General features: G+C 51.5%; 6 protein-coding genes across 6 annotated transcripts; 4 read left to right on the top strand and 2 right to left on the bottom strand.

The window, feature by feature from the left end:
- Positions 1-979: 979 nt before the first annotated feature.
- Positions 980-1,495, bottom strand: BDV17DRAFT_286495 (uncharacterized protein; the record flags this gene model as incomplete). Its single annotated transcript, XM_073760915.1, has 3 exons — positions 980-1,093; positions 1,207-1,343; positions 1,468-1,495. The coding sequence occupies 3 exons, from the start codon at positions 1,493-1,495 to the stop codon at positions 980-982; spliced, it is 279 nt and encodes a 92-aa protein (XP_073620506.1).
- A 204-nt stretch (positions 1,496-1,699) lies between these two features.
- On the top strand, positions 1,700-4,662 carry BDV17DRAFT_278845 (secretory pathway Sec39 family protein; the record flags this gene model as incomplete). The annotated part of the gene is made up of 3 exons (XM_073759608.1): positions 1,700-3,218; positions 3,271-3,424; positions 3,474-4,662. 3 exons carry the CDS (start codon positions 1,700-1,702, stop codon positions 4,660-4,662), a joined length of 2,862 nt encoding a protein of 953 aa, XP_073620507.1.
- Positions 4,663-5,537: 875 nt separating this feature from the next.
- Positions 5,538-7,199, bottom strand: BDV17DRAFT_286497 (dual-specificity mitogen-activated protein kinase kinase; the record flags this gene model as incomplete). The annotated part of the gene is made up of 4 exons (XM_073760916.1): positions 5,538-5,664; positions 5,718-6,087; positions 6,136-6,427; positions 6,483-7,199. The coding sequence occupies 4 exons, from the start codon at positions 7,197-7,199 to the stop codon at positions 5,538-5,540; spliced, it is 1,506 nt and encodes a 501-aa protein (XP_073620508.1).
- A 3,740-nt stretch (positions 7,200-10,939) lies between these two features.
- On the top strand, positions 10,940-12,042 carry BDV17DRAFT_65057 (GPI anchored serine-rich protein). Its single transcript, XM_073764907.1, has 2 exons — positions 10,940-11,649; positions 11,840-12,042. The coding sequence occupies exons 1-2, from the start codon at positions 11,148-11,150 to the stop codon at positions 11,842-11,844; spliced, it is 507 nt and encodes a 168-aa protein (XP_073620509.1). The 5' UTR covers positions 10,940-11,147; the 3' UTR covers positions 11,845-12,042.
- A 1,134-nt stretch (positions 12,043-13,176) lies between these two features.
- BDV17DRAFT_65144 (uncharacterized protein) lies at positions 13,177-14,093 on the top strand. The gene has a single exon (XM_073764908.1). It carries the CDS (start codon positions 13,506-13,508, stop codon positions 13,983-13,985), a length of 480 nt encoding a protein of 159 aa, XP_073620510.1. The 5' UTR covers positions 13,177-13,505; the 3' UTR covers positions 13,986-14,093.
- A 129-nt stretch (positions 14,094-14,222) lies between these two features.
- On the top strand, positions 14,223-14,939 carry BDV17DRAFT_286499 (uncharacterized protein; the record flags this gene model as incomplete). The annotated part of the gene is made up of 1 exon (XM_073760917.1): positions 14,223-14,939. One exon carries the CDS (start codon positions 14,223-14,225, stop codon positions 14,937-14,939), a length of 717 nt encoding a protein of 238 aa, XP_073620511.1.
- Positions 14,940-15,553: the final 614 nt, after the last annotated feature.

A 15,553-nucleotide genomic window follows, 5' to 3' on the forward strand; every position in this document is an offset into this window, starting at 1 on the left:
TTACAGAAACGATGTGTAAAATAAATTACCCGGCATAGACAAGAGGACCAAGAAAAGGCGCAAAAGAAGTAAGAAAAGAAATAAAAGGGAATCGAAGAAAATAAATAAAACCACCGAATGTATCAGCCGCAGTTGGTGGTGACTCAGGCGTGGCGAGGAGACGTGGTGTATGTAGATAGCACGGGCGCCTGGTGAGGTTCAAGTAAACAGGGCAGCACAGCTTCAAGAGCGGCGTCAGGATGGTTCTGGTCTGCGGCCGGTCGAGGTCACGCAGCCTGTTTATATCATTGGGACATCCTTTGGCTGGGCGCGCCTACCCATGCTTGGACCTTTTGCGCTAGACTGCTCCGGGAATGGCGCGCTCCACCGCTGCAGAGGTTTTCTCTGGTCACGTGAAGGCATCATTATGCGCCAGATGGCCTCAGCATTGGCAGACTTAAGTAAGACAAAAGTGGGTGACACATCTTTAAGACACAGACAACTCTTAAGTTTCTTTATGCTATACCCTGGCCGTGTTTGTACCGGTTTGGCTATGCATATTTAGATCTGTCGAATCATCGCTGGGAATATAAAACTGTCGTCACCTGTCAGTGACGTTCATGAGTCTATCTGCTGAACCTACATGGAACTCTAATATTTACTTAATCGGCACTGGGAACTTGAGTTCCTCGCCCAATATAGCTCAGGCAATCTAATCTAAGCCACCATGATTGAAAACGTCCCATTGTCGTCCAGGGACTCTCGGCCATGTTGCTCAACCCTAGAGAACTCGATTTCTATACAGTAACAGGTAATAAGAACAGCATCATCTTCGGGGAAGAAAACAAATCAACGAAACACGCTCAAGGTATCACCAGCCTCGGTTCTGACGTTTTAGCATGTTGGCCTATGGCTTATCCGAGAGTCGACCTTGATTCCTTTGAGAAGCCCGCCCAAGCTCAAACACATGCAACTTCTTTCACTTCTTGCCAGTTCTTTCTCACCGATTTAACAAACCCAGACTCCGAATCTGTTCTGCTTGTGCTTCCTTCTCGCGGGGGTGAGCGGCTTCGGCCCTTCGGTAGGCGGCCTGCATCTTCATCGTTCGCAGAGCCTGCCAATTAGTTAGTCAACATTGTCTGAGAATTTAATTGTAATGCATGTCTCAATGCCGTCAAGCTGAGCTGAACGGTTCGCAACACTGAGTGTTGACTTCGGGACGCGTACCTCCTTGCGGTGGTGTAGGCACTCGTGGTAATCGTCTAGTGCGGGGAGACACTTTCTCTTGCCGGATTCACCTTCTCCGGCGTTAACGACATAGCAGCCAAGGACTTCCTGCCAGAAGTTGTAGCAGCGGGAAGGACCTGGGTAGGAGCATGAGTGTTAGCCGAAACCTCCGACCTGGTAGATTAACCGCCGACAAATCCATGACCGCAACCCATTGAGGTTCCAAATTTCAACCAAAGCTAGAGTAAAATTGTAACATACCGCCGTTAAGACCGAAACCGGACGCCATTGTATGTTTAAGGAGGGGAACGAGTGGGGGATTGTAGGGGAAGATGGAGGAGCGGATGCGATGAGGTTCTGCGCCTTCAGTGAGAGTTCCCGCCGGCCGCAGTCCGCCCAGTTGGCACGTGCACTCCGTCATTCATGACCACTACGTAGCGTCTACTGCTGTGACCACCTCATCTCAATCGTCGAGACGCTCAACTGCGATGCAATGGCCGATTCCATACAGCTCTCTGGGGCACACGCCATACTCCTAGCCGCCCGACTCTGCGCTACCAGAGCCCTCTCCTCCCTCCCGCAATTACAAGCTCGGTTTCCTGCCACTTTGACGACTGAACGGCTGCTGCGAATCATTTTGACGTTTCTACCGGAAAGTACAGCGCCCAGTGACTATATATCGATAGTTGAAGCTCTAGTGGAAGGGTCAACTCCGGAAAATCACGATGTCGACATTTCTCCAGTTAAGGACCTTTCAGAAACAGAGGCCAGAAAACGCGTACGGAAGATCCGTCTACTACCATTGAGGTATCCCGGGGATAAGGATAGCGAGCATTCGACAGACTTGTTGACCATTTTCCTGATTCACCGAGCCTACCGAATCGACTCAGAAACCTCTCTTCAGCCGCTCATACTCGAACTTCTTCTGCCGTTCTACCAACGATCTCCAATATTACGGACATGGCTTGTTTCTCTTCTCCTGCCGCTTCTACGACTGAATTACGAATATTACCCCCAAGACAAATCGTGTTCTGTTGAAACACTAGACTCTTTGGATGATCAAACCGCTACTAACATTCTTCTCTCGATGAGTGGGACAAGGAAGACTGGCACCGACTTGATTCAGAACTTGCGTGGACTGGTTGGACCTTGGATGTACGGCAGCAACCGGCCTAGGCGACAACAGTTCAGTCAGACGATGCGCCGAAACTCGGTTCCTCGGACCCAAATAGATGTACAGCCTCAAGACTTCGAGGCCTCTGGATGGGGACACGTGAACGATTGGCTTTTGTCGCGCAGCTTGGTGGATCCGGAAGCGGTGGTTAACGCCTTCATCAATTGGGACGGCCCGGAAGACGTAGACCTTGGGGGCTATGTTGGCGAACACGAGAAGTTATCAAGCGACCATTTAGAACTGCTACGCCGCCGTTATGGCCAGACAGGACTAGCAGTCATCTACCAGAGCCCAGAGGTTTCTCTAGAATGTTCAGTCCGTGTCCTCGAGCGGGTCAGCAGTCTTTTAAATCTAGAGGGATCGTACTTCGCGTTGTCCGATGATGCAGACCTCCCTTCCGTTGTGTTCGACGCCAACACAATCCAGTCCGCGTCCAGGGCAACATTATTCCAGAACGCCCTCCTCACCCCTACAAATCCATTAACTTGCCCTACAACACCGTCAATCTCGTTCCTGAGCGGCGTGCTTCTTTCGCTGCGTATCCTCGAAGATCTAGGACATCCTATCCCATGCAGGACAGCGACGAACATCTGCCTCCATAGCAATCAAGACATGCAGCTGTTCGAACTGCGCGGCGTGATGGCGTCTATCGCGCAATCGCAATCGCAATCCACTCGAAACTGGAAAATAGTTCGACAGAAACTGCTATGGCTGCGGGACTGGAAATCAGAGTTCGACAGATCAGCTGGAGGAGGGCTTAGCTGCCATGGCCTCTTTTACCAGGTCCCGCTGGATATTATAGAAGCAGAGATCTTGAAGGTCCTGTTAGACGTCAGAGGTATGCTTTATAGCCTTTACTTGAAATCTGATGTAATACTAATAAGCTCCAGAGTACAACTTAGCTGTTGATATTTACGTCAGGTCTGGCTGCACCCTATCTCCTGCCCAGACGGAGAATGCAGTCAAGGAGTCCATCTTCGCAGCCTATGACAATGCGAGTAACGGCAATCGAACGAGAGGCAGAATGCAAAGGGCATACGAGATGTAGGTTGCTCTCGTGGCATACAATGCCCAGTAGCTAACAAGATCGCAGCCTGCAAGCCTTTCTTCCACATTTCCCGGACTCGGCATCGTTGAGAGAAGCTCAAGCCCTAATTGCTGCAACGCACGCTCTGTCCTTTTACTCTCTAACGCTGCAACATGGCGTTCCATTCCAGCCCGTCAGTATCCGCGTTCATCCAGATCCTCTCTCTCTCATAGAACGAGTGCTCGATCAAAACCCCAGAAGCTACACCAAACTCGACGACCTTCTCAGCATCGGCCGAAACCTAGTCCTAGCCGGCTTCCCACCTCGCGCAGCCGACGATGCCAACTCCCACTCCCACTATACCCGCCGTCCCGTTCTCACCCAAGACGAAGCCCTCATCACCGCCGAACGCCGCATCATGTCCCTCGCCATCTCATCAGCCCTATCCTCCGACGACTTCGGCACCGCCTACTCCTACATCCTAACCCGCCTCACACCTTCCTCCTCCCCATCACCAGGACCAACCACTACCACCCCAAACCTAAAAGACAACATCACCTGGCGCGCCGTCTACAACGCCGGCCGCTACCGCCCAACCACATCCCCAACCACCCCACAAACTCTCCAATCCCAAATAACCCGCCTAACCCAACGCATGGAACTCCTCTCCCTCTCCCTCATCCTCGCTCCAACACCCGATCCCCTCCCTGAAATCCTCGGCGCCTGGCGGCGCGCCGACGAAGGACTCTCCTTCCTTCGCGTACAAGAATCAGAAGAGGAAGACGCGTGGGCTACAAGAGGTGACCGCAGCACAACAACCTCCTCCCGACTCCCCGGCGGCTTCTCCTCCCAGCAGGACCCAGAAGCCGACGCCTTCGAAACAAAACAGCAACACGCAAGGCGCGCGGCGCGCGCAGCGCACCATAATAGACTCGACTCTGGCGAAGCACCCATGGGGCTCTTCGAGGTCGCGCGGGGCGCAGCAAGGGCGTTACATAAGAATGTTAATTCCTCCTTCCCGTTACGTGGTACTACGTCCGCCGGGGGAAGCGCGCCCACATCTGCGTCCATGTCGAGCTCGATGTCCCTTGTTGAAGGGGACACCCAGGGCGACGAGTATGGTGAGAATGGCGATGGGGACGCGGGCCGAGTGCGCAAGCGCGATATGGTCAGTAATATGGTTACGGGGGGACTGGCCAGCGGGATTGGGTGGGTGTTGGGGGCGCAGCCGGTTAATATGAATAATAGGCAGTAAAGGGGCTACAGTGTCAGTGTATTGGCTTAGCATATTCTTTGGTAGTTTGGAGATCATTATTGTTCTTCTTGTCGCCTTGTAATTACCTGGTTCTTGGCGCTTCCAGACATATTATGAGGCAAGACAGCGAGAAATGAAGTTATGATAATAATAAATGGTAATATTAGAGTGCTGCAGATATTTCAAGATTACGCAACTTGAGGTGATATGTTTCTTCATTTCCATTGCCAAGAAAGCACTTCGGTCTGTACAACCTATTAACATGTTCAATGTACTCTTTTCCCTCTGCGATGTAAGCATAAGAAAAATCCAATAAGCTTATATGCAAAGTTTGTATATATTTGCTTGGGTGGTAAGGGACGATCCGGCATACCGATCCGGAATACTTGTAGGTTGACCAACCGAGGAACAGAAAGACAAAACTATGGGAGCGAGACCCTAGAGGCAACAGTCAAACTAGGCTAAACAAAACAGAGCAATCACCACGACACTGCGGGTGAGCCAGACCGCAAAGACAAAAGTAAGTGAGACGGTTGCTAACAAAAATGATGGCTGAAAGAACCGAGATGGAATGGAAGGGCCGGACGAAACGCTGATGCGAGTGTGATATCAAGGAAAGACAGACAGACAAACAGACATGGTCATGCGGCAAATGATGAATTCCGGCTCCGTAGATCCAAGACGACGTGCAGGTCAGGTTACAGTAAATAAAAGGAGCGTCATAGTCACAAATAAAATCGTAGTATGCTTTTTGACATCCGGGTCAATCAGGGGCCAGCCACTTGTAAGCGTCAGGGTACCGTTCGTCGAAACGACCGTTATATGAAATAGAGGTTGGTATTATAAGGGTCCAAAGTCGATGGGATGGGAGTCGGTCAGTTCCAGTCCCAAACCTGCTTCACGAAGTTTGCCATGTTGACCTTTTTATTCTTCATGTCCATCACCCACGGATGTTCCAGCATCCGCCATGGTGTTGCTCTTCGCGGAGGTTCTTTTTCGAGACTATTGCTTCGTCAGCATGGCTAGAAATCATCACGGTCAGAATGTCCACGTACCAGCATTCAATGAAGTATTTGAAATTACTCGACCATTTGATACCGTTCTGGGGTTCATCTTTGAGTTTCGGAATTGGTTGCCGCACAATATATGTCAAAAGATCAATCAACCCTGCGCGAGGCTGCATCTCGGTTCCATCGGCAGGGAATGGGAAACGGTGTTGCGCAACCTCCAGCAATGTCACACCAAGTGACCAGACGTCAGATGTGATGGTGTATGATTGTCCTGTAATGCGCTCCGGCGCCATGTAATATGAGGTACCAATGAATGTATTCGCGTCACCCTTGGTGCCGAATTCTCCGCTCACACCAAAGTCGCAGAGCTTCACCTGCCCATTTCGGCAGAGAAGGATATTGGACGGTTTGATATCTACTCCAATGTTAGTGGACATCAAATACTTTGATGAAAGAAACATACCTCGATGAATAATCTTCCGACCGTGGAGATATGTCAATCCGTTCAGCACTCCTTCCGCTACCTTTCCGAGCACCTTCTCTCCCGTTCGCCCACCAAGCTTCTTCACTTCCTTGTATATACTGTCCAAGCTGCCTCCTTCGCAAAATTCCATCGCAATGGATATCGTACCCGTTGACTTATCCATAAACGCACCATAGTATAGACAAATGTGCTCGGAGGCGCAGTCTTTGTTGAAATTGAGTTCTCGGACGATCTGCTTCTTCACATCTGGGTTGGGGTCGGTGGTGATGATCTTGAAAGGGAATATGAGCTCGAAGAACAGATAATAGAAGTCTGTTGAAACTCACCTTCAACGCAAAGACGGTCTTTCCGTCTTTGAGTTTACATCGCGTGACCGCTCCTCCTGCTCCTTCACCCAGACTACCCAGCTCAACAATCTTTTTCTGCTCGCTAGCAGCCAACCAGCCCTGATCATCCAGGTCCTCGACATCTAATGGTCGGCCCTTCTCCAGGCTTAGCTTATCCAGATCGGGAATCAAGCCGTTGACACTGTTATCGCGTTCCATCTGCACGCCGCCCTCGCGATCAGAATATACAGAGCTGATTGCCGATGAAGGATCCGGCGTTCCTCCTTGCGGTTGTCGGAGTCCCATGGCGAACGATAGAGTTGAATAATTGGACGATGATGCGGAGGCTGGCCCACTACCTTTCCCATCCAGATGGGTAGAGCTTCCAGACCGCGAGTGATTGTTCGAGTCGTTTAATCCAGTCGTCGCTAAGGGAGGCGGCATAGGCCGACCATTTCTCTGCGGTGGAACATCTTGGGTGCTGCCCGAGGGTGTTGCGAGCCGTAGCTGAGGAGGAGGGGGGCGGCCTGACGGACGTTGGGGCTGGGGCTGAAGCTGGGGCACATCTGAGCCGATAGAAACGCTATTACCTGTAACCGGACGACTTGTAGCGGAAGGCGGGATACCCAAGGTGAGTTTGGGTGGTCGGGGGCTGTTCGAGTTGCTGCGATTGCCCGGGACTGGAGCCTTCAGGAGGGGAACTGGCGAGGAAGACATTGTGAGATTGTTTTGCCTCTCACCGGGCAAGAACAACTCGTTAGGATCCGTGGTGGTAGCCAGATCGGCGGCTTCTTCGCTAAGACTAAGAACGGTCGTAAGGTGAGGGGGTGCGGTGGTCGAACAAAGAGGTCGTGGGGTCGGTGGCGGCGCTTGCAAGCAGGAGGGGTCGAATCAAGGGCGCAGAAGGCGAGAATGAGGCGTGTTATGCACGGCGGAAAATGCGAAGGACAGCTCAGATAAGAATATGAGGGGCCAAGAGGGGAATCATTCAAAAGGAACGACAAGCGTCGGGCCAACGAGAGATCTCAAAGACGGCGTGTTAACGAGTGCCCAGCGAGCGAGTGACCGAAGAGAAACAGTAGTGAGGCAGTGAAATGGTAAAATGACGGCAGCGACGACGGCGATAAAACCGTCGAAGCGATCGATGGAATTAACGATCGGAGAGAGGCAGAGCGAAGAAGAGGAAGAGAGAGGGAGGTGAAGAGGCGAGACTGAGACTGAGAGCGAGCGTCGGAGAAGGAGGGGGGGGAGCGCCGTTCAATCAGGCGCTTATTACAGCGTCCACGTTGGTTACAAACCTTGTGGTTTTTTGCCAATAATGCAGAACGATCAAGGGCTTCAACTGGCTAATATTCAGCTGGGCGCTTAATGCGAACTGTCAATAATTGTTTGACTGTCAACGACGCAAAGTACTTGGAGTAGTAGTCAGTCTTGTTGGTGGTTCATAAGGCTGCTAGGCATCCGTCAAAAACTCTTCGATGAAATCATCAACAGAGTATTATATCACCGTTCTGCGCTGAGTTTTGACACTTCATCAGACTGTTAACCTGAGACACGCGAGCCTGACACTTGAGCTCAAGGAACTTGTTTCACTACTAATAACTGCTGGTGCTCAACTGTGGCTTTACTGCGATGCTCCCCCACCTGCTGCGCCTCACTCAACCTCTACCGGATGATCAAACAAGCGCTGTCAGTCTGCGATACTCCGCGGAGCAGATCTCAAAGGCCTCACGGACCTCTGTATAGGAACTGGATTGAACAGCCATTGCTCTTCGCGAAGATTGCGGAAGTATTATTATCAGTCAAGGCGCTCAGACCGCGCGATTATGGCAGACTCGGAGTCAGCCTTGTGAGGCCAAGCATTCCCCAGCTGACGCATGCCTGTCTTGTGCCTCAGGCCTCGAGTGCAAACTGCATCAGAGTAATTGGGATTACCTCACTTTACCAGAGCATTTACTGGTTGACAACTGAGACATGGATACTAATCCATCGCTCTCACATTCCGACATGCCGAGTCCTATAGAAAGAAAGCATCGTCAGCCACGTCTCGATAGGGTATCTACGGAGCATCGGCTGTTGCGGTGGCTGTGCTCAACTGTCACTGGACTCGCTGAGGCTTGAGCAGGAACCGAATTGTCCCTGAAGATCGCGGACCTCTCCAAACCATACACTCATCACAAGCCATTCGCAGCGTCACTTTCCACATATGACCGCCAACGTCTCTTTTGACTCGATGTCTCACTTGAATTATGTTCGCATCAAGGTTCAATCCCTCTTCCCAACTGTGGCTTAGTGGACATAGACGCGCGGCGAAGGACGATCGGCTCACGCAAATCTCCACCAAAGTTCGATCATCGACTCTTGCTTGATGAGTGACATCGACCGCCTCGGCGCCCAGGTAAACGAACCATGAAAACGCGTTGCCGAAGCCACTTTGTTATCGATGTCGACACCAACGGAAAGAAGCATGAGAACTTGGAAGACACAACGTCAGCTTCGTAGCGATTGCGACTCAGAAATGGTCTAGAGCTATGACAAGACCTCCAGGAGTCAACGCGAGGCGTTTTCCTCCCAGTACGAGGACACTATGAGCCCCTGATTGGCATGCAAGTCGTGAACGCGAGTCGCGGTTCTTCGATATCAGGGTCTAGGGTCAAGCCTCAAGGACGGCTCTTCTTAGAGTTGCGGACTTTCGATAAATTGATTGTTTCCAAGAATAACAACGCCAGTTCATCTCATCAGAGGCTCACCGAGTCACCCTGGCTCTCGAACTTCTGATATTGATTGATTGATTGACAGCAGGCTTCGGTATTTACTATAGAGGATCAAAAAAGGAGCCCTTCCCCTGATGATCGGTGGAGCTTGGATGTCTTTTCTTTGTCCATCTCGCGAACACATGCAGCGCTCACCGTAGTTCGAGAACGAATGATGTTCCTCTGTATCTTCATCTGTTTCGACTTTTCAAGGAATCAAGAGCCAGGGTGTTCCTTCGCGAGAGATTCTTTGCGCCAAGGTCGATCTACTCAGCCGACCGTGGCGGTGGGCAGGCCTGCCTACTTCGGTGAAAACTTGGGTCTTCAATTGCACGTTGACTTGAACCTGTGGATCGGTAGGACAACAGAGACTGTCTGCACGCCAGCCCTGCGAGCACCTTGGGTCCTTTCAATGCACACTACTCCGCGATATACGAAAGAGTCGTACATCATGGCTGGTTCCCACTAAGCTTTGAATAAGCTATCAATACGGTAAAGAGGCGCACCAAGACCTGTCTGGCCAATTGCCAAGGTCGGTGCGGCCCAAATAATATGTATGAAACTCCAATTTTTATGCCACTCGCGACGCGGCTTTTGACTGCGACTGTCGCTATGAGTCTGTGAGACTCGAATTCAAAACTACTCCCTCCCGTCCCGATACCGAGGGCCGCAGTTTTGCCGCATATGCAGGACATTTTGCTGTTTTGAATTCAGTTTCAAGGCATCATGCTCATGCCGTCGTCAGAGTCTTGAATGCAGGAAGAAGCGGGGGCACTTGGAACAGGCACTTGTGGCGCTCCATGTTTCTCCCGCCCCGTGGAATCCCACTTCCGTGTGGACAGCGCCAAAAGGCCGAGCGGACATGACGATTTTCGGCGGGCTTTCCGAACACTGAAATTCCCTGGTTCAGGAATTTCTTTACAATTTTCTCTTGTGTTTGTCTTGGATTTCTCATGGAGCCCATATTTATTCGGGATAAAAATGGCAGCACCGGATCCAGGGGGAAAACATTGAAGTCTGTCTTTGTTCGATTGGCCGCACGGGAGGATGGCAAAATCAAGAGTGGGCTGCAGTGGGGCGGGCTTAAAATGGCGTCAGGAACGGGGCTACAGTCCCCACAGTAAGCAAGGCAATTGGCTACGAAGTGAAGGTGAAACACACGCCAAGACCGCCTGCACAACGTTGTTTTCCCCTGAAAATAAAGGCTCGCAATATGGAGTAGGGCCGGGCAAATCAATGATTGTATTAGCCTGCGGACTGGGTGGTATTGTGACTCTTCGAGCCCGTGAGGGCTTTCTCATCAGCCGCGTACTCGAGGACTCGGAGCGTTAACGGTCATCCTATCAGAGGCAACAAGTCTAGAGCCAGCTCAGGAGGTCATTGTTCACTGTACCCGCTCCAGCCGGCCATTCAACGCCCATAGGGAGGAACTGATAGTCATGATCAACAGTCGTTCTCTGGTTCTCTTGGTGAATAGGAGAAAGACAACACTTTGAGAGTGGCCAACTAGCAGCACTAGTTGAAGTGGTGACAACACAAGTCAGCCAACCAGGAGACATGGGCGTCGTGCTTCACCTGTTTGGGATTATTCAGGGGGAGCGAGGCCCGACAGATGGAGCATTCACCGCTCTGACCCCTCGGTCCACCCAGACCTCGCAGACTCGCCAGCTCCGATTGCGTCCCTAGAGCGATCTCCCAGCTTAATCTCCCAGACGATACAAAGGCCCCAGACTCCCCGTCCCTGCTCTGTGTTTCCCTCTTACCCAAGTCCAATCTTCGTACTGCTTGAAGCATCACTCTCTTGACTTCGGTCGTCCAGTCTTTTTACCAAACCAACTACCCACATTCTTTATAGCCAACCTCCGCAACTACTACCTTTTAACGGTTCTTTCCTCGAACGACCTAAATCAAAATGCGTTTCTCCGCTGCTGCTGTTGCTCTCTTCGCCGGCATTGCCGTTGCCCGCCCTGGTGGTGACATCGAGACCGTCTACCAGACCGACGAGGTTACCATCACCTCTTGCGCTCCCACCGTGACCGACTGCCCCGGTAACACCGCCACTCAGCCCGCCTCTGAGCCCGCTGTCCCTACCGGCACCTCCCCCGTCACCGAGGAGCCTGAGGTCCCCACTAGCAGCGTCGCTGTCCCCTCCGAGACCCCCGTCGCTCCTGAGCAGCCTGAGAGCGAGGTCCCTGAGCAGCCCACCCAGCCCGCTCAGCCCTCCGTTCCCGTTGTTCCCTCCCAGCCTGCTCAGGTCCCCTCTGTCAGCACCTCCGTCATCCCCGTGACCACCTGCATTCCCACCGTCACCTACTCTACCGTCACCGTCACCCCCACCGGTGGCCCTGGCGCTGGCCCTACCAGCTCCAAGCCCGTCATCCCGGGTGTCCCCACTGACGTTGCTCCCACTGGCAGCTCCACCGCTACGTGAGTACATTATACATCTACAACAGAGTATACAGCTAACAGAAGACCAGCCCCTCTCCTTCTCCTCCCACCTTCACCGGTGCCGCTAACGCTGTCACCAACTCCTTTGGCTTCGCTGGTGCCGCCGCCGTTGCTGCTATCTTCCTGGCATAAATTTTTCCCAATTCATGTCAATAGTATAGCCTTGGGTTCGTGACAATCATTCGGTGGTCATGGCTTGCAACGAGTCATGATGGGTGTGATGGAAGCGGGTTCCGGGGTCTCGTCGTTCAATACCTTACTAGTTGTGGTTCTTGGGGAGAGTAATCCGATCCACAATCGATTCTGATTCTTCAGTTCTATATTACTATCTCTATACCTTTTCATATTCTTGCTTTCGCCTTTGTCTGAATTTTTTGGTTCCTTTGGCTTGTCTGCCGGATGCTTCAGCTTTCGGAGTTCTTGTGAAGCAAAGTCCCTGGTGCACTGGCCTGGATACGATTTAATGTAAACCATGAACGTCCTTCTCATCTGGTCAACGTTTTCGAAGTAGTAATCTAGGTAGTTCGAATTCTTATCTATGGTTTGAGCCTTTTGAGACTTGTCTGTAAAATAGTCGTAATTCGGACTAGAAGCTGAGTGACGCTCATTGTCAAAGTACATATGCTGTGCATTCCTCCCCAACTATCTACAGTGACTGCGGTAACTATCGTTGAATTTGACATCTTACTATAATCGAGCCTTTTGTATCCATTAGAGTCACCCGGTCTATCAAGGAAGTAGCTACTTTGTCAGACGGGCTTGTTCGAGCATTGTCACCGTGCTTGATATGTAGGTAGCGATATTATCCTTTCTAAGATTGACCACGCAATGTCATACTCTGAAATCACAAGCCCCGTCAGCATTACAGTGTGCTCTGTAGGAATACCCTCCGGAAGATCGGGCAACCGGTGCTTCGAACAGGACAGATGCATCGCGTCTGACGGGCGAAAACAGGTTCAGGGTCGGTCAAACCATCTGTAGTGAGACCGTGAGAAGGTTGACTATGCAACTCGTCATTCTGCTTATTACGATCACCATTCACCACTTTCCTGGAAGCTTTTATGTTTTTTCTCTCCTAAGACTAGGACTGCTCATCTAAGCCCAAGCCCAAGGCTTCAGAGTTCAGACCCCCAAGCTCCATATCTTCCTTGGCGGCGCCTTCGTTTACCTACCCCGGTAGCTGTTAGCGAAGGCTTGTCTGCGTAGTCGATCGTTTGCGCAGCAAAATCAAAAAGAACTGGGGATGGCTGAGGGGTGAGGAAACACCGATGGGTCTGGTTGGAGCAGTTGGGACTATATATATCACCAGCTGGATATCTATAGTAGAAGCTGTGGACCGATGTGCTAAGTAGCGTACCGCATCCGGGCGCTGAGCTCCGCAAGGCACGAACTATATAACGTGCATATCACGAACCAACGGCCTCTTTCTACCTTCAAACGTTGAAAACGAGGATAGGGTCACATATATACATCCATTAAATCCTCTATACATACAACAATCAACCAGAAACAGATGCATGGCGCGGTAAGCTGACAAAGGAGGTCAAGGCTGAAGGCGTCGTGGCAGTGTTGTGCTGCGGTCTGTCCGTCTCCTCTTTCTCCTCTTTGTCGAAGTGACCCAATACCAACTCTTCCATGCGAACCGCCAAGTCATGCACAATTCCGGAATCTGGACGATGATGATGCTCGGCTATGCCGATTGTTATTGCTCACCGGAACCCCACCGCTGTCTAAATCTCGCTATCTATCTTTCTTTTGCCCTATACGTGGGATATAACACGAGGTCAACAAAGCAGATAATTATGGATGATATTGTGAATGAATGCAAATGCCCGGGCAAGCTTGTCTAATTGCACTCTGCGTGATTCATTCTCCAGGGTTATCCACCGTTTCACCAGCAAAAGGATTCGGGGGCCAAGTGCAGACAGTGTTGGGGCGAACCACCACTTGCCTTTGCCTTTGCCTTGGCCCATACTGCAACTGCTCCGCTGCTCGCAGGGCGATGCTGTTCCACCGTGATCTCTCTCAGACCCAGTTTGCTTATTACCGAAGCCCAACATCAATCTTTAATCTCCGCTTCCTTAGCCCTTCCCGTCTGCAGTCGATCGTACCGCCGGATCAGGGCGGCGCAGTGCTTGGTGGTGTTTGTATGGGCTGCTCCTTTGTTGGCCTCAAGTCTTTTGACACCCTCAGCACCGCCTCGACGTCAGGCACCGGTTCGATAAATATGAACCCATTTCACGCCTTACGGGGAACTTTAGAGTTCTCCATCATCTCTACTTCTTTGCGAGCGATCGACTGACCTGACATCTGGTCTCGTGTGGCGGTCCACTCGTTGTCGTATTCGCGCCTAAGCCTATATTTTTGGTACCTCGCTCGTACTCTACTGGTTCGTTGCTCGGTGCTCCCAAGATCCAGAAAAGGATCCTTCACGCGGTTGATTCGCCCTTCCATACATATATAGAAGAAGGCGCTGCTAGTCCTTGCTGGCTCTTCTCTTTCCTCTCTTTTTGCGTCTATGCTCTCGGTCACCTTCACAATGGATCTCTCCTCGCTCGAAGGGCCTCCCATCACGGATAGTCGGTTCTCCAGTCCCGCGCCAAGCACATTCAGTGTCCCTCACATTCGCCTCGAGGATACATTCAGCCCTGTGAGCCCGGTTGAGCCAAGTACATGGGACCTGCCCCCACGACCTGCCTCTACAAGCGCCATACCTCCACGCAGCAAGTACCCAAGCACAAACACCGGCGGATTCTACCAAACCTTACACCCGAACAACACCGAACGAAGATTCCGCACACCTCCAAACCAATCCCCTAACCCTGGAGTATCCCAGGTTGTATCCCACTTCACGACAACCACTACCCTCTCACCAACACCACGCTCTTCCCGCCCCCACTCAAACAGCGTCTCAACACCACACCAGCTCGTCTGGGTCGAAAGCGAGCAGATCTGGATTTTAACGACGAGAACGGCAACGCCCGCCCAGGAGCCAACTCAGCGGCCGCAATCTTCACGATCTAACCCTGGCACGAGCTTGGCGGGGGCGTTCTCGCATCCTCGGTCGATGGGGTTATATTCCTCAATGGATTATGCCCTGGATGTGGACCCGGGAGATTTACCGCCTCCTTATGAAGCTCATATCTTTGATCGGCCTTTGGGACCTATTCCACCCGCTGTCACAAGAGTACGTCCTCAAGAACCGCCAGCGCCACGCAGGTCTCGATGGGATGCTATCGGACGACGTGTTAGCTGAGAATTCCAAAGCTGGACCATGAAAGAAGAAATGTCTAGGAGGAGATTGCTTCTGCGGATCACGAGACGTGATTACTCCGTCCCAGTCTCACCAAGTCGGATCGCGAGATTGAGATAAAGTCCCGGGCGACTCTGGGGCTCGACTGACAGCCTGCCACAACAAGAGACGGACTCGCTCGGTCGATTCAACACACCTGACGGCCATTCTGTCAAGAGTGCGGGTATAGGGCAATTGGGAGGACTAAAGGGCAAAAAGAAAAATGACGACAGCCGGTCTGACTTTGCCTCAGGCATTTGATGAACTAAACGTTTTTGGCTCTTGTATAAATCTGGCCGTTCTGGCGATTGGAAATGGTGGTGGCTTATTTTGCATTTTGGCGCAATAACCTGGGAATAAGATACCTCAAGCAATTGATTTTGAACTGTTTTATGATTTGTGATGTCTTGGTTTATACTGTTGTTGCACTTTGAGTAGTCAATTTACGAGGCTGTCTCGGTGTGCGGACTCCGAGTATATGTTGTGACACAATGTCTGAAAACCAGGACACAACAACGCTCCGGCAGTTGCATGAACCGTAATGTCCCATAGTCTATGGTATTGACCAGTACTCGAGG

The sequence above is a fragment of the Aspergillus undulatus genome, assembly GCF_047715775.1.
Source record: "Aspergillus undulatus strain CBS 261.88 unplaced genomic scaffold BDV17scaffold_2, whole genome shotgun sequence".
In the NCBI taxonomy this organism is placed as follows: domain Eukaryota; kingdom Fungi; phylum Ascomycota; class Eurotiomycetes; order Eurotiales; family Aspergillaceae; genus Aspergillus; species Aspergillus undulatus.